This window comes from Episyrphus balteatus, chromosome 4, assembly GCF_945859705.1.
Source record: "Episyrphus balteatus chromosome 4, idEpiBalt1.1, whole genome shotgun sequence".
In the NCBI taxonomy this organism is placed as follows: Eukaryota; Metazoa; Arthropoda; class Insecta; order Diptera; family Syrphidae; genus Episyrphus; species Episyrphus balteatus.
Window position 1 is genome coordinate 42,055,232 of NC_079137.1, and position 19,513 is coordinate 42,074,744.

Sequence of the window (19,513 nt, forward strand, 5' to 3'; positions counted from 1 at the left end):
TAAAAGCCAAGCAAATACTAAATGAGGTAGCCATTTATACTTTTATGTCGTCTTATAATTTAAATATTCGGTCGTATATACTATATTTAAATTTTAAATTGATTTGTGGAAGTCACGTTCACTTGGCTCCAGACATTTAGAATTTTGCAGTATTCATAAAGCATCTAAATCAAAATGACGAAAAAAAACTTATTTATGTTGAAAACAAAGCTCTAAAATAAAGTGTGAAATTTGTTTTTTTTTTTTTAAACAATAACAAAAGTCCGTTGAACTCAAAAATGTCTAAACGGATGTTTTATTAAGATTTATTTCATAAAGAAACATGAAGAAGCAAAACGATTAAAATCTTTATTACGTAGGGTACTGTTACTCAATGCGATGATCACGAACTAGTTCACATCACCCACGAATTTTATGAAATGCCTCATCATAGATCATCTCTATTATACATTACCATTCTACAAATTAAACTTTATAAATATCTTGATCCAGTTTTGCAAGAAAACAAGAAAACTTTACAACAAAGATTGAAATCAATTTTCGAAAAAGTAGGAAAAAAATAAAAAAAAAACATTTTTGTCTTGTATTTTTACAGCATTCATGGAACCCGATGACATTGAAACCAGTGATAAACTTAAAACATCATCAGCATCCGCATCCCAATCGAGTAGAAGAACAAAGCGATTTGCCGGCAGATTCCGTAGAACCCAAGAATATTCGAGCCGAACAAAACGTGAAGCACCTTATATGATCTATCCGGAGATTTTAGTTATTGTCGACTACGATGGATACAGACTGCATGGCGGTGATAATTTACAGGTGTGTCCTTCATACTCTAAAATATTATACTCTCATACTTGTTTGTTCTGTTTTTTAGATTCTTTTTTTTTTTTTTTTTTGTATATCTGTGTCTGACTTTTTTGTGTTGTCTGTCTGAATAAATTATCTAAAAAGTGTCTGACTGGCATACAAGAGTTGTGTTCAGAATTTGTAATTTATTTGAATCTTCTTTTTTTTTTGTTTTTTTCTTATGTGAACCTAGGTGAAGCGTTACTTTATCTCGTTTTGGAATGGAGTGGATCTGCGATATCGTTTACTCAAAGGACCAAGAATTCGCATAAGCATAGCTGGTATCATCATTTCTAGGGTGAGTGTTGTTTTTGTTTTTAATTCTACATCGTTAAATTACAACGATTACAAGATACAATTTTTTGTCCAGGAATTGTATTAAAGAGTTAAACTTGTATTTAAATTTACATAATGGCTAGTTTCTCACTGAAATCTAACCAGTTGATTTAAAGTTGAGTCGTAAAATCTAGAGTCTTATTTCATGATATATTACAAATTTCCTAGAAAGTTAAAAAAAAATCACAATTACAATCAGCTCTTAAATCTAAACTTTCTGAAAAGCTAGCCTCCACAAAATAGGGTGAAATTCCGGGAACATCTATTGAATAGAAAAACTTTTCTGTAAGGCACTCTTTTTGCAGTGTCAGGCCCACTGTAATCACAAGTTAATAAGAAATTCGTTCTTTCTTCATCTTATATTCTAAAAACCGGTTTGGGGCAACCCTACACCATTTTTTTTTAAATAAAATACATGACTGGGTGGCAAGTACTTGCTCTTATGTTAAAAGTTGCTTGCATTATTACGGCTTTTTAAAAATTCATAAAAGACTTATTTTTAATTTAAAAAAATAATATAAAATTTACTATAAAACTACGAAAATATCTCTCTAAATGGTTTTGACCTCCAAAAGAAGTATTCTATTTAGTTTCTCGAAAAAAAAAAAAAAATTTTAAAAAAAAATTTTTTTAATGAAAAAACAAAATATTTTGTATACCAACAAAAAGTAAATATTAACACAAAATTTGAATAAAATTTATTGGACCGTTTTTAAAAATTGATTTTTTCAGAAATAAATGAGACATTTTTTGTCACCAAAATGCTAAAAAAAAAGAAAGAGAGACATCTATGGGAAGTACCTTTAATAACGGTACAAACAAATATTAGTTTTTAGTTTGCTAAATCACATTTTTTGTTTTTGGCATGATAACGTCTTATAAATCAACTAGCTGACCCAGCGGACTTCGTTCCGCCATTTCTTGTATTTATTTCTAATTTTCGACTCTTAATTAATTTTCAAATGAAAAAGAGGATCAAAACTTGAAAAATTCATAAAAAAATAAAAGACTACTCAAAAATGTCCCTAAAAATTAGTTGTTTTTCAAAAAATTTTTATTTCAAAATACAGGCACAAGGCATATGAAAAAAATCCGTTTTAGACCCCTAATTTTTTTTTTCAATATCTTTCTAATGGTGTAACTCAAATTTCTGTGCAAAATTTTGCGTACCTACCTGTAATTAGTCTTTTGTCGAAGGTCTATGACTACAAGAAAACCTTCACAACTTGGTTCTGAAATTTTTTTTGAATTTTTTCAATACCTTTTTTTACTATTGAATAAATTTGTCTATCATTAAAAAAAAGTCAACTCTTTACGACTTACCGTTTAGAAAATAGCCTCTTTTTTCAATGTCGTGTTACCCCTATTTACCCTATAAAATCTTCTCCTCTTATGCCTCTTTGATTTAAAAAAAAAAAATTGAGAAAATAAGTCAGTCGGTGTGGACGGTTAGCGAACGTACACAAAACCAAACTTTAATATATATAAAAGATGAATAACGGCTTCATACTCCAAAAAGCGTGGCTCATTACACGTTCCACCTCAGTCTGTTAGCAGTGTGGTATAAATTACACTTTTATCTTAAAGTCTAAGACATATGACACCAAATCCAACTTAAGACAAAATCAGACAAAAAACCAAGAAAGGATTTTTACAAATTCAAAAAAACAGGTTGAATAGATGACAATGGTAAGGACATTATTTTTAAACTGTAAGTCGTAGAGAGTAGCATTCAATCTTTGTTAAATGACACGAAACAAATACTATTTATTTTGAGTGTTTTTATTTTTAGGAATTTTTTAAAGCTTTAAATCTCAAACTCATAGAACTAATGAGATTGGTTTACATGTGCAAAAATGTTTTTTCACTGAATAGCGGAAAAAACTATTTTGTTGTCCCAAATTTATAAAGCACTTGCAAATTTAACTTTATTTCGCAGTAAAATTATATGCGCTTTCCTTTGATATGTCATACACATAATTGTGCATGTATCTTTTTTAGTAGGCGTTGTACAAACATGATTGAAGCATTTAATTAAAGCTAAAATAATAAGCTTAAAGTTTTATAAAATTGATGGTCGGTTGTCATATCAAAAAAGCATAATAGGTGCATGGAAGGACGAAAAGTTTGTTTTTGAGTTTTTTTTTTTAATCTGTTTGCATTCAAAAAATTCAAGAATTGTATTTTTTATATAGACTTAATTGTGGTAAAAAGTTTAAATGATGATGGTATACCATTTATAGAAAGTTATTTAAAAAAATTGACAAAATGTTGTGCGAATAAAAATTGTGATTTCAAAATATCATTATTATTCTTTCTACAGATCATATTCACTTTATTCTTTTGAAAAAATACTAGGCTCTTAGATGGAACCTAAATGTTTTTGATAAACTTTTTATACAAAAAAAAATGACAAAATGATAAAAGCAAAAAAAAAGGAAATATCGTTTTCCTTTTTTTGTAAAATATTATTAGTTCATTATTCCTATTTTTCTACATAGCTTAATCTTAAGCTTAAATATTACACCATGAGAAAGTATTGTTATATATTTTTTCGCTTTTTCTTATGATGTTATCATGTAAAATTATAGTTCATAAAACGACTTTGCCGACAGCCAATGTTTATTATTTTTTTGTTTTAAAAATATTATGGTTTTAAAAATTCTTCTTCGCGAAAGGAAAATTTTTGTCCTTCACAAACATAGTAGCGGTTGAGACTTTTAAACATAGACTTACTCTCCTTTTCGTTTTTAAGTGTAAATCAAAAGGTGCACACTTCACAGTCGTTATACAAATTCTAAATGTAACACTTCTCCCTTGACTAAAAAACTTAACCCACATATTACAAACCCATAACATGACAGGTGTTAGATTTCTACAAGTCAACATGCACTTGCATCCATTTAAATCCTGATTGCGACAAAAGATATAACAAAACTATCGACAAATGATGCGCGATTGGCAAATTTGCAAATCCCGCAGATTTGTTTGTTACATTTGCATACACTATCGACGTTTTTATTTCTTAGTGCTGCTGATGCCGGTACAAATGACACATAGATTGCTTCTTGTATGCCTTTAAGATGCTATCAGAAACTCTAAAAACCATTTTGACAAGTGATAATTGACACTGAGTATTCTGTTGTACACGTACAATAAAGTTGGTACTTACTACTCAATAGCATGATGATTACAAGTGTTTTATTGTAAACGTCATTAGAGTGTTGGCGGCATACTTATACAATAAACAAAAACTACGTAAACACAAGTTTGGGTCAAATCTCTTGCATTTTATATATGTCAGCTGTTAAAGTATATATTTTGTTCAAGTTGGCTTTGTGCACGCGGTGGAACATTATGTAATTCTGTGGTAAAAAGACATTTTGAGCTTTTCCGCTTCTTTATTGTTGTTTTTTTTTTTTCTGTCTTTGTTTTGTTTCGTTTATTTCAATCGGATGGTAATGCCAGGTGCAAGACGTCCAGTCACGACATAATCAGATATTAAAGTTACATGGTGTGAAGCATTGTTGCTCTGAATGGCAGATGATGAACTTTGAATTTAGTTTGAAGTTGTTGGCTTATTCAGGGTTTTATAATTATTGCAGACGACGACGACGACGGTAGGTATTTGAAGGCAGGGCTTGAGACATTTGACTTTGTTAACTGTGATTGTGACTAATTTGATTGCAACTTTTGAACTCTGCAATTCCGGAAAATTCCTGAATGCTTGGAATGCTATTTATTGAAGTCATAATAGTTGTGAGGAAGCAATACTTCTTTGAATTGAAGTCAATTATTTAACTAGAAGTGGTAGAAATTATGTTTTTTTTAGAAACGAACAATGCTATCTTTTATGATCATTATATTGTTCAAAGCCTTTTTAAAGTGAAACTAAAGTAATAAAGATTAAGTATTTCTAAATCAAATTCTTTCCTTTTTTCCATTTTACAATCATGAAAAAATACAGTAAAAACTTAAAATAATCTTGACAGAAAACCACAAACTAGCATCAAATTTATGACATTACAAAATTTACCTAAATTCCACAAAAAAAAAAAAAATCTTAACCAATCTCACTACCGCGTATAGTCCAATTATTATCAACGCCTTCGCAAATGCATGTAAGATTAACGACCTAACCTGCAAAATCACATAAACCTTTCACGCAAGTACTTACTATATAGTCGCCCCCAACATCCAAGCCCAAAAACAAAATTTGACCAGTGTATCTGTCTTCGGCATATGGGGCTACTGTTAATAGAAAAATAATAATTATATTCACAGTCACTCCTGGAAACCCAAGCCCCCATAACATTCACCTTTTATAAATTTATTGATCCAATCATAATCAAAAAAATATTCCAAAAATTACTAGCGACATTTTATTCGTGTGTGTCGTTTTTTTGCTACAAGTAACGAGGTCATATTCGCGCCCTAAACGCGTTGTTACAGTCTGGTGCAATTTGTTAGACATTTTTTAATTTTATTTATTTTATCAATTTAAATTTATTGAAATTTTAAGGTAAAAATAATTGTTTTAAAAATAAAAAAATTTAGTTTTTGTAGATAGTGGCCCGTAAGTTCATACTTTACAATTTTTCAAGTAAAAGCCTTTACTATTTTTTATTCATATGACCCAGTGTGTAGGTAGGTTCCTTATATTTTGTAGAATTTTCAAATTTTGGGATAACGACAGAGAGAAATTAAAAAAAAAATATTTCGTTCAGAGATACCTTCAATAATGATTTTTGGAAAAAAAATGGGTTTCGCCACCGAAATAAAAGCAGTTTTTTTTTTCAAAAATAAGCTCATTAATAAAGTATTGTAGAACATGATTTATCAATCCAAATTAAAAAAACATGTTTTAAAATTAAATCGGAAAAACCAAATATCCAACTGAATTTTTATTCACATTGCATCTGTCTGTCCATATTACAATTTAAACTAAAGTTGAGACGATTATGGCCATGCTTTGAAATCTAAACCAACAGAACCACATACATAACAGAACGTATTTGGTTACGAAGATCTCGTCTCAAGAATTCAGATAGTCCCTTATCATTTTAAGTTTCGGATCATTTAGTTCCAGTTATTGATTTGTCGTTTTGACATTGTACCCGACGAATGCATGTGAATACTCAAAGAAACCCCATTGGTTTTTGTTTTGTTACATAGGCAGCTAATTTTCAGAGTTTTTACTTATAAGGTCACTGTGGCGTATGCGTAACATATTTTTTAAAGACAATTTTTTTGGTTAAGAAAAAATTCTTTTTCGGTAATCAAATATAGAAGCTTTGACAGTATTGAAAAACAGGAAATAATTTTAGACTGAGCAGCCTACAAAAATGGCCTAGCACATATGTATTTTGTAACATATTTTATCAATTATGTATACAAAAAAAAAAAAAAAAAACAATCCAATAATCTGTTTTAACTAAAATTTCCAAAATAATATCTGTTTTCTTTTTTTTTTTCATCTGCTCTGATAAATCTAAATGTCAAAGATTCGCTTTTTGAATTGATTAAAATGAAATGCTGAATAGAAGGTTCATTGTTTCAAAACTTGGCAGTACACTTCATTGTGGAGTTCTATCTCCCCTTCTGTTGTGGAATCTGCTAGTCAACGAGCTATTTATTTCACTGCAGAAAAATGCTATTAAAGGGACTGCATAGAGATGACATTGCAATAGCCGTCACAGGAAAAAAAACTTCAGTACTTCAAAAGATCTTCTTCAGAATGCTTTTAAAGTGCTTACTATAGATGTGATTTAGGTTTTTTACTTTTTCAAATAATCATTTTTATCACAAAAAAAAAAAAAATGCACGACTGGGTCGCACGTACTTGCTCTTGTAGTTCACAGTATCTTTATCTTAAATATCTATTGGAAATTTAAGATTTTGTAGAAAAAAAAATCAAAAAAAAAAAAAAAAAAAAAATCAAAAGTTTAAAAATTAAATTAAAATTTTTTTTTTTTTCAAAAATGTTTTTAAAAATATTTTTTTTTTTATACCTAATGATCTCTGTAAATTTTAAATAAAATAACTAATGCTTTGATAAAATATATGAACTTAAAAATATGTCAATTTTCGAAAAACGGCAACGCCATATTTCCATTCTCCGCATTTTTTGAGAAAAACTAAAAACGCAGTTTTGTTGGAATCAATAAGAGTATTCCGCACACCAAATTTGATCAAAATCGTTAGAGCCGTTTTCGAGAAATTTGCAATACCTCGAAAACGTTATATGGGAGGTATGCGTTTAAATGGAGATATTAAAAAAATAAAAAAAACGGGTCTAGGGAATTACGTAAAAATCATCTGTACCAAGTTTCAAGCAAATCCATCCATCCGTTTAGGCCCTAGCTCGATGTACAGATGGACGCACAGACGCACAGACGCACAGACCGACGGACGGCATGACGAAAACCACTTTTTTGATCTTCTCCATCATCGTAATGTTGGTTTTGATTAAAACCTCGATTTTTTTTTTCTACACGAAACCAATACTTGCCCTATAGAGCAAGTAAAAAAAAAAAACAAAACCGACTTCTATGGATCGAAACTTGGATGTTTTGTTTTCTCATGGGTTCTATAGTCAGAACTGAGCGAAATGAAAGAAATTGTAATGGGACTACACCGTCGTCAGGCATCAGCATTTGAATACAAAAAGAATTATTAAAATTGATTCGCCCAGTCCAAAACTTGCATTATGCAACAAATATAAAAAAATACAGACGAATTGAACCTTTTTGGAAGTCGGTTAAAAAGAAATCTGTTTATATTCACAAGGAAATACCAAAATAAATAGATTCTCCCTTAATCAAGGGTGTTTCATTGGCTTTTGTCAGTGATGTCAAGTTAGTTACTTGTGGTAGTGATGTCATGTTCCCTTATTTAATTCCTAGACAAAATATAGAAAACTTACCCTTTTCTAAGCTAGCGTAGTAATCCTTACATGTGAACAAGCAATTGGTTGCAGTTTGATTCTGCAATATCGTATCACATGCTGGTCATAAACATTATTACACAGAGAAAAATAAGCCACTCAGAATCAAGATGATTCTCTTCCGAGGTATTTTGTAGAAACTTTCAAAGAATTTGTACGGAGCACATCTTTTCTGTAAACGTGTTTCTCTTTCTTCAATGCGGTCAATTTGCGAAAGTAAGTTGTTTTAAAATTAAATAACTTTATAGAAATTGAAGAACACCTTTTGTATGGACACTGAATTTTATTTGACTTACTCTTTACCCATGCTGCATTGATAATGTAGTAATAATGTAACGTTATATTGTTGACTAAAACCAAGAGTGTCACGCGAAACAAACTACATATTTAAGTGAGTCTATTCAATGGAACTCTACTGTAAATGCCCTCAAGAGCCAGGTGGAATAAGCCTTTATTGCATTATTAAATATTAACAAAGCCGAGTAGGCGGCATATGTGAGTGAGTGCACCTAAGATGCGGGGGTGGCTTTCAATTGAATTTATTGCACTTAGTTGGTTCCGCATTGTGGAATGCATAAAGCAAATCTATACTTTAAAACATTATGCATATTGCAGAGTATGATCTAAAAGGATATATTGTTTTGTATTTCTGTTATTGTTCAGTATCATGCCAATTGAAATTGGGCAATCTTAATATAAAAAAAAAACACGTGCCTTGAAGCTTATAGTCTGTCTTTCTTATCAACTGAAAAAAAAGTAAACTTACAGGCGGCGCGCGCACTCGCGACAACAACGACGCACGCGTGTCACAGGAGAGTGAAGTGGCCTTTGAGGTGGACTAATACAAAAAAATAAAATCTTAGCCATTAGAGTGGGCAGGCAAATGGATTTCGCAATAGAAAATCCATTTGGCCTGATTTGACGGCGATATGGTCGTTTGTATATAAGTATTTCCTTTTAATATTTTTGTTTGTATTTTATTTTTTTTTCTATTAATTTTTGGGCGCAACCACACACTCGAGACTTTGTTGGTAGTTTATTTTTTTTTTCCTTCAGGAAAAAAAAAAGTTAGAAAGGAAACCGGTACAATTTTAACTCTATGACCAACAAATAAAAAAAAATACATATATGAATCGGGACTAGATTGGCAATGTTATACGCTACTAACAAGTTGTTTGGCGCCCCCTTTAAGGAAATCCACTTTTATACTTTGTGTGTTTTTTTTTGACAAATTCAAGGAAACTAAAATGCAAATGGCTGTCAAATTGATATAATGCTGGCCACTTACTGTGAAATTTATATATATAAAACAGGATACAGGTGTGGTTTGGAGGGGTTGTTTTCCGCCGCTGTCCGTCCGTCACCTAATGTTTATGCGTATTTACACGGAAAATCAACTTTCGGAAATAAAAACTGCGAAAGCCTTGAATAAATTTTGAATGATTCTGGTGAATAGACTTTGAAAGTTGCAACACCAAAAAACATAAGGTGGTTAATTACCATGATATTCGACTAAAATCATGATGATGATTTATTAAAATTTGTTAAGAAAGTTTTTTTTTTTTTAATATATAATTTGAAAATTAAGGCCATCATGATAAATCGACTAATATTTTTTTTTCTGAACTTGAAGACAAAACAGGATTGTTTTAAAGGCTTTTTTTTTATAGATTTTTCTTTACGATCGTTCATTAAAAGCCTGTAAATGACTTTGCTTATTTTAATCAAGCTCACAGTGAGCCTGAACAAGTTTAAGGTTGACCTAAAATGACGACAAAAACTAAAGATGAGGCTTTGTTCCTGAAGGCCTCAGCAATAATAATCCGTTCTTACCAAAATCGGATTAGCTTCCTTTTTCGAGATACCCCCCGTAAACGTGTTTTTTTCGAAAAAAATTCATATCAACGCTAGGCTCGAGTACGATAACTTAGGCGCCGAGAATTGAAAACGGTTTTTAGTAGAGGTGTTTAATACAATCATTTTTTGTTATGGGAGGGAGGGTCTATGTCCCCCCCTTTAGGCGGGAGGGGCAATTTTCTAAAAAATCATACAAAAAATTATTAAAAAACAATGGCAACACTTACAGTTATCAATGATACCTTTTTCAAAAGCTAGAATTGTACACTTAATTATAGTTTTTAAATCAAATTATTTTAATTAGTTGTTTTCGAAATAATCGATTTCAAAGTCAACAATTGTGAAAAAAAAGTTTAAAAAAAAACATTGAAAACTATTTTTGTCAAGACTTTGGATTTCATTACGGGATTATTTGATAATGTAAAGTACCTCAATAAATTCCTTATCAAATACTGAAAACCATATGTTTCTATGCCTTCTAGTTTTTGAGAAAATTGAAAAATAGGAAAACTACTTTCTTTATAAGATTTTTATTTTCTTGGCTATTTTGCTTTGCCACTATCAAAAATCAAAAATTAAAAAGTACTGTGCTTAATCTACCTCGGTTCCACGAATGGGTTTTATTTCCATTAAAAATTGGATCTTAAAAATAAAATTTCTTGGTACCAGTGTGGTACCAGAACGCTCATTAGTGAGTCTGATAAGAAAAGTAGTTTTCCTATTTTTCAATTTTCTCAAAAACTAGAAGGCATAGAAACATATGGTTTTCAGTATTTGATAAGGAATTTATTGATGTACTTTACATTATCAATTAATCCCGTAATGAAATCCAAAGTCTTGACAAAAATAGTTTTCAATGTTTTTTTTTAAACTTTTTTTTCACAATTGTTGACTTTGAAATCGATTATTTCGAAAACAACTAATTAAAATAATTTGATTTAAAAACTATAATTAAGTGTACAATTCTAGCTTTTGAAAAAGGTATCATTGATAACTGTAAGTGTTGCCATTGTTTTTTAATAATTTTTTGTATGATTTTTTAGAAAATTGCCCCTCCCGCCTAAAGGGGGGGACATAGACCCTCCCTCCCATAACAAAAAATGATTGTATTAAACACCTCTACTAAAAACCGTTTTCAATTCTCGGCGCCTAAGTTATCGTACTCGAGCCTAGCGTTGATATGAATTTTTTTCGAAAAAAACACGTTTACGGGGGGTATCTCGAAAAAGGAAGCTAATCCGATTTTGGGAAGAACGGATTATTATTGCTGAGGCCTTCAGGAACAAAGCCTCATCTTTAGTTTTTGTCGTCATTTTAGGTCAACCTTAAACTTGTTCAGGCTCACTGTGAGCTCTTTTTTTTTCACAACTTGAAAGTGTCATCAAGTACACCTACGATATGTCTGCGAAGATAATAACTATTTTGTAATAATATGCTGCAACTTTGTAAATATTTATGTGTAGGTATTTATGTTTAAATTATTTCAAAATTATCTTTCTTAATTAAAACTGGTCAGTGAAGTAAAAAATATTAAATGTCAATAGACCTTTACATAAACATTATTACAAACATCAACGACCAAGATGACCACAACAGCTATTAAGAAGTTTGACATTTTCACACGAATACGTGCGTGGATGTTAGAAACGTAAATAATATGAAAAAAAAAAAAAATTGCCATAGGCCAGTTATGTTGTAGGTAGTTAGTTATCTCCTTTTTTTTTTGTATATAATTTGGTGCTGCTAAAAGTCATTATCAAAATAATTGCAATAATAAATTATTTGACAAATTTTTAATTATATAAAATGATTTAAGATAACCCAAGTTACTTTATGAGCACTCAATTGCGCTTGGTTATAGATAGTTAGCAGGCAATAAACGAGTTCTCAACAGATTGATTATGTTTCGCACTGAAACAAGAATTATCTAACCACAGGCGATATGATTTGACATTAATTTTTTTAAGTGGTTTGATTGCGCAAAACGGATTTTTGGTAGGTATTGCAACCAATCGATGTTAAATGGTAGTTTTAAACAAAAGGAACGGTATTGGTTGTGAACAAGAGGTAAACACTTTGTTCTATGGAACAAGGAAACATTTATTAAGTGTTTTTTCATGAAAGACATTAAATAAGTGAATCGAAGGTCAAATAAAAGGAGCCAGAAAGACAAAATAATTTATCAGTTTGATTGCAGAAAACTAAAGCAACCGTTTAAAAGCTTTGATTTTAACTTTCAATTTTTATTCATAACTGTAACTGAGCAGACACGAGAAAAAATGTTTTTTTTTATATGAAACGTTATACACGGTTATTTTCGAAAAATTTCATAAACGTTTATAGAAGTTCTTTAAATGATCAAAAAATTAAAAACTTTTTCCTTTTTATCGAGATGAAAAATATCGATTTATCAGGATTTTAAGTCTAGAACAAAACTAAACGAAAGAGCTGAAAAGCGAACTCGAAAATTATGACTTTTTGAGCTGATTACTTTTGGTAATGCTTCCTAATTTATGTTATGAATCTCCAGTGGCATCTTTTTTGTTGATGTTTTTACCATAAGAAAGGAATTATTGACAAAACATTTTAATATTGTTACGAAATTTGCTCAATATTTTTACCAATATCCAATTAAAAGTCAACAGCAACTATACAAAATGCACATTTTTATTAATACAAAGTAAAAGTCACAACCAAAAGACCTGTTGCATTTTTTTTCGAAAAAATAAACGTCATTCATTTAGAAAATAATGTAGAAAAGAAAAGAACACTACACTTTACTTAGCCTAGTTTTAGATTCAAGTTATAAGGAGAATGAAATAAATTGTTTTTTCTTTTGAGTTTAAAAATTCATGTAGAAAAGTCTGTTAAACGTAGACACGTTCGAAACGTCGATAAATAATCTATAATCTAGATTCAATAAAGACCTAAAGCCCGCTTAGGATTCAATAGAATCAAAGAATAGAAACAGATTTAACTTGTGCAGTTAATTAAGATTAAGTTGGTAAATGAAATAGGATATTAAACTTAAAACACTGCCTAGAGCATGTAGTATTACACCCACATATCTAAGTAACCAATCAAACACTTCAGCCATGGTACATAATTATACTTTGCTCTGCATTCGTTGCAGGTGTTGTTTTTATTCAATTAATAGAATAATAATAACTGTGTTTTCTTATCTAAATGGCCAGAAGGAAGACAAAAGTATCAACTAAAATTTTGGTGTATTATTATTATATATTATTAAAGAAAATACCGCCCATATGAAACAATCTATTTTCTATTTGTAATAGGAACAACAATAATTACAATGGTGCCCTTATGACTCGTCGCCATTTCATTTAAGCTCCATTAAATGAATTCGTTACAATATTTCATGTATTAAAATTTCAACCATCTGTACCTATAGAAAATTGCCAGTGCTACCACATCAAATTAAAATAACTAAACGAATAAACACTTCAACCAGCACAGCATCTAAAATACATTCACATGGGCATAAATCACATTAAGGAAGTCACAAAAGCCACAAAACTTTGTGGTTTATTTGTGAAATAAAAATAAAAAAAAAGAACGATTTTTAGTTAGATACAAATTGTTTTGTGGTAAATTATCCAGAGTATCTCAATGCTATACCTAAACAGAGAAAAATGCAATACGAATGCTAGCTTCATTACTGCTCTGTCATGGACAAATGGATTTTGTTTTGCACTCGCATAGTAAAGATATACTTTCGCTTATCCAAGTCACTTTTTGTAGATTGGCTTTGTTAAGTCCTTTGAAGTTATAAAAGGAAAGACATCTGTTTTTGCGAGAGCATTGAAAGTAATAATTAGGAGATGAAAGAGAATTCAAAAACGGCAACAATCTAATATATCTCCTCAGGATGACAGGAATGAATAATTTTTTGTTTTGTTAGAGCCAAAGAAATGATATCCCTGAGGCATTGTAGCAAATATCGTGACTTTTTAGTAATTGTAATTCATAATCTGGTTTTAGTACGAACTAATTCATCATCTTTGTATGATGCTTTGTTGCAAAATGTTCATACCTATTTTTAATGCATCAATAACAAAAGAAGCACGGTGCGATAACTTACAGAATGACGTGAAGGAAAGCCATGAAAGCAATTCAAAATTGTATCAGGAAAATAGGGTGAAAAAATATGTTACTTTCTTAAAATCTAAAAAGAAAACAATACGAGTCTTAAAAAGTCTCTCAAAGTACTCAAAGCTTTTAACATTTATGTCATTTAAAATTACAAAATATCCCTGGCACTAAATCCCTATTTTACTATACTCGTACATAATGTTAAGCAAATTGCAAGTATCAATTTACTCTGTTGACATTTTTATATTTATCTTGGACATAAAAGCCATTTTTGCATTGCCTCGTATTCTAACCATAATCGAATCGGATACAATATTTCGAAAGAAGGCATTACAAAAAAAAATAATTCTAGTCATCTTTCAAGCGATCACTCACACTTTCAACAATGAATTCGTTTGAAAACCAGCAATTAGCTGTGACTATAGAGCTTGAGTTAACAAGTCTTTTGTCCAACCAAAAGGTATTATAGGTAGGTAATTCATTGGTTTCTATCTCAACAGCGTCAGCTACATATAGCCGGTTAACACAGAAGCCAAACTAGTTCGACAGACAGACAGACATTGGTTGGTAATATGTTTTTTTTTTTTTTTTTTGTTAGTGTTTTCATAAGAAGTATCAGAAGATTACCAATCAACCTGATCATTTATTAGGAAATAACAAGATTATATAGCCTTAATTTAGTTTTTTTACTGTTTTTTTTTTCAAAGGCTATGTTCACTGTTTGATTCAATGGCAATATAAAAAAAGTGCAAATTTGCCAAAGTCTTTCACATGTTTTTTTGTAGGTTTTTTACAATCCTAAAGTAATATTTATTGTTTTTTTTATAATTAGTGGAGTAACTAAAGCTCAAAAATTGGCAATATTAGGGAACCCGGCCGAACAGCTTAGATTTTGATGATCTTTTTTTTCAAACGTCGGTAATTAAAAATACTTTGAAGTCTATAGATTAAAAATTGTCGATGTTGCCGTTTTGATTTTTTAAATTTAATTGAAGTTTTTTGTGAACAAAAACAAATTTTTTTCAAAAATTTTTCTTAAATTTCATAAATTAATTGATGCCAAAAGATTGTCTAGGAAATTCAAGGAAAAAAAAAACACATGGGAGTGAGGGACAATCTTCCATAGTTCAAGCGATAGATGCAATTTTCTTATTAATTGACTTCAAACACAAAAAAAAAATATTTGAACACAACGGCAACACCTACAATATTCAAATATACATTTTTTAAAAGCTAGAAGCTTAGTCATATATGTAAAATTAAAATTCAGTTAATTGAATGAACGGCTTTTGAAAGAATGGTAATTGAACTCAGATTTTTGAAAAAAAAAAAATTATTGAAAAAATTTTAACATGTCGTTTTTACTTGCGATATAGGTACTATAGGGCAAGTTTAGGATTCGTAAAAAAAATCGAACTCGAGATAACAATTTTACATGACATTACGATGATGGAGAATGCCAAAAAAGTGAGTCCGGCAATTCTGTCTGTCTGTCTGTCTGTCTGTCTGTCTGTCTGTCCGTCTGTCTGTCTGTAAGAACCTCGAGCTACATCCTAAACTACTGAAGGGATTTTCTTTAAACTTGGTAGTTAACAGTTTTGAGTGATTCCCTAGAGGAGAAATTGAAGTTTTTTTTTTAGGACCAAAACTAACGGTACCTGTCATATAACGGAAACAGAAAAGTTGATTTATTTCAAAAACGGCTCTAACGATTTTGATTAAAATTTTTCTGCTTACTGTTACAGATAAGAGCCTTCTTTGACAATACAAAAAATATTTTTTGTACCGTTATCAACGGTACCTGCCATAGAACGGTTTTTTTTTATTTATGAATTTCTCATAAACGACATAACAGATTTCGACCAAATTTTTAATACAGAAACGTTTAATCAATAATTATTTAAAAAAATTTAAAATTTTTCAAAAACCACATTTTTGGATTTTTAAAAAATATTTCAAAATTTTTTTTTGAAAAATCAATTTTTTGGAAACGAGTTGGTGAAAAAATTTGAAATTTTGTTTTTATGTGTAAATTAATTATTTATTCAAAATTGCATATCAACTTTTTTTTTGAAAAATGTTAGAAAATTTTTATATATAAAAAATTATTTTTTTAAAAAACGGCTCTAACGATTTTCGAAAATTTTTTTCTAAAAATTCCTTTTTATACTAGAAATAAAATGGCATACTTTGTTTTTTGTAAAAGATCATTTAAAACGGTATTTTATTATTTATAAAAACGGATTTTATTTTTTTTGTATCACTAACGAAATTCCGTGAAAATGTCAAATTTTCCCTAATTTTGTTCAATAAAAAACTTTAACATTAGAGTAACTTTTACCATAAGAGCAAGTACGTGCGACCCCAGTCGTGCAATTTATTTAAACTTGGTCGTAATATAAAATGCATTTATTTTCAAATTTTTTTGGCCGCATTTATAATGATTTCAAATTATAAAAGGAAATGTCAATATGTATTACGGTTTATGAAAAAAATTAAAAAGTATTTCATTTTCGAAGAACTTTTTACTTGCTCTATAGGGCAAGTATTGGTTTCGTGTCGAAAAAAAAATTTGAGGTTTTAATCAAAACCAACATTACGATGATGGAGAATTTCAAAAAAGTGGGTCTCGCAATTCCGTCCGTGCGTCTGTACGTCTGTGCGTCTGTGCGTCTGTGCGTCTGTGCGTCTGTGCGGTTGTGCGTCCATCTGTACACATTTCCACAGCCTAAACGGGTGGAAGGATTTTCTTCAAATTTAGTACAGATGATTTTTATAGAATTCTGAAAGTTGGTTTTTTTTTGTTTTTTTATATCTCGTTTAGAACGTATACCTCCCATACAAAAAAATACGATATTGCGAATTTCTCGAAAACGGCTCTAACGATTTTGATTAAACTTTGTATACGTAATATTTAAAGCAGTGGCAATAAAACTACATTTTTATTTTTTCTCAAAAAAGTCAAATAACAAAAAAAAATTTTTTTCATGCCCTAAATGTCGGCTCTTCCTCAATATCAATTTTTTTTTTAATTTAGAGCCAGCTTTTAAAATCTACAAGTAGACTAACATAAAAGTGCTTTGAACTGCAAGAGCAAGTACGTGCGACCCCAGTCGTGCATTTTATTTTAATAAAAGTTTTGAAAAAAAAATGTAACTTATTTTTTTTTAAAGTTCAACATCTAAACATAAAATTATTTTTTATTCATTTAATAACCCTTACTGTTGAAAGTTAAATAGCAAAAATTTAAAGTTCCTATTTACCATAGTCTTTGAGAAAATTAATTATTTCAATGCAAAAATTCAGTTTTAATAAAAAAAAAACCATTGAAATTGAAGTAATCTTTAATTTTTTTTTTCAAAAGTGTGATATATTTTAACTTTTTTGCTTCGAAATTCAACTGATAATATTTATGGCCAAACATTTTTTTTTAAATAAATTCATATTTTATTAGAAAAAGTTTGGAAAAAAGTCATTTCAAATTTTTCTAATAACATTTTTTTTTTAATTCTGAGTTTGAGGACCATTTTTTCAAAAAGTCTTGATCAAATTTAGTGGATTTAAATTTAAGAGATAAGAATGGCTTTTTAAAAATGTATTTTAAAATATTGTAGGTGTTGCCGTTGTTTTCAAAATATTTTTTTGGTGTTTGAGGTCAGAATGTTAGAAAATTGCATTTATCGCTTAAACGATGGAAGATTGTCCTTTACTGCCTTTTATATATTTTCCTTAAATTACCTAGAGATTCTTTTGCTATCATTTGTTTTATGAAATTTAAGCAATAAAAAAGGGTTTTGTTAAAAAAAATTTAATTTTAAAAAACAATACGGCAACACCGGCAATTTTTAATCTATAGACTTTAAAGTATTTTTAATTACCTACGTTTGAATAAAAATCGTCAAAATCAGAGCTGTTCGGCCGGGTTCCCTAATAATTTGCTTTAGTTACTCTACTAAATTAAGCAAACAATAATGTTGTAAAATGATACTTGACTGTTGTGTTTGGATTATTTAGACACATATTTCTGTATTGAAGGCAAGAAAAAAAAGATTTTATTAAAAATAACATTACAAATTATATAAATCAGTAGAAAAAAAATAAATTTTGTTATAGTTCAATCCAAAAAACTTTTTGGCCGTAATGCATCTTTTTTTGAAATTCTACTACTAAATTAAAGTTTTATAATTCCTCCTTAAAATAAACTAAGGTTTCCATTTAAAATGGGTTGCCGTTTAGAGGGGTTGCCAGGCTTTGAATTTAAAATTTCGAAAAATGATTAAAAATGAAGAAAAAAAATATTTAAAAACAACGGCAACATTTACAGTTATACATTTTACAGTTCACCCTTAATCATAAATTTTAAATGAAGTTATTTCAAACAAAGGTTTTTTAAATACTTGATATGTGCCTAATTTAATTAGTTTCAGAACAATTTATTTCTTTTTCAGTACCATTTCGTCTCTGCTTCACGCCTTGCCGTCGATTTTGACAACTGCCAAAAGTTTAACCATGCGAAAACTGTGTAACTTCTCACAATGACGCTTTTTCTACGTACGCGTTCAGCTAGGCTCAACTTTTGCTCGCTTTCTAACATTTATCAGACATAGTTACAGGCAACCACATAATTATTGGGCCAAATGTGAATACAAAAAAAAAAAAAAAAATTATTACAATACTAGGTGTGTTTTTTTGTTACTCTATATACAGGGTGTCCCAAAAGTAATGGATCAAACGAAATATGCTGATAGAGCAACTTAAGGTCTCTCAGAATTTGGTAACTTGTTCATCCCAAATCTTAACGGTTTTCGATTAAATGCAGTTCTTGTGAAATTTCGTAAAATCCCTACTTTACAACTAGTCCAGTGCATTTATGATGTTCATATATGGAAGACCCAGTAGTTTGTACCACCCCCAAATTTTTTTTGCTCATTGGCTGAATATCATTACCCTGATTTTTCGCACTCGCGAAATTCACCTTTCGGCCGCCATCTTGGATTTTAGTTTTTTGTTGAATATCTCGATTTCTATTTACAATAAAAGTTGTGTATACAAGAAACGTAGGCAATTAAATTTCGCGTCTTTTATGTTAAGAGCACTTTTTCGATATTCTGAATATTAAAAAGTTACAAGCCAAAAAAGTAAAAAAACCGAAAAAAAAGACAATTTTAAAGTTTTGAGGACTTTTTATCATTTATTTATTTTATTGTTAGTTCTCTTTAAAAAAGAATTTATTTTTATTGGTTTTTGCTTTTATAACTATAAGATTAAAGAATAAACAAATTGTTGTGTATTTTTCAACACATTAATATCCTTTTTCCACATTTAAATCAAGGTAAAGACTTGGCCCAATAATTTTGTGAGTGACTGTGTTTTTTTTTATTTTTATTTTAATAAAGAAAACGTGATATGTAG

The 19,513-nt window shown here is 29.6% G+C and overlaps 1 protein-coding gene across 4 annotated transcripts in view; it reads left to right on the forward strand.

Annotated features, from left to right (window-relative positions):
- Nucleotides 1-19,513, forward strand: part of LOC129918285 (A disintegrin and metalloproteinase with thrombospondin motifs like) — a 143,382-nt gene that overhangs the window by 104,280 nt on the left and 19,589 nt on the right. For all 4 annotated transcript variants that reach the window (XM_055998742.1, XM_055998741.1, XM_055998743.1 and 1 more), the window contains exons 6-7: nt 596-819; nt 1,043-1,147. In XM_055998742.1, the coding sequence (XP_055854717.1) occupies nt 596-819; nt 1,043-1,147 (329 nt within the window). The remainder of the gene's footprint in view (nt 1-595; nt 820-1,042; nt 1,148-19,513) is intronic.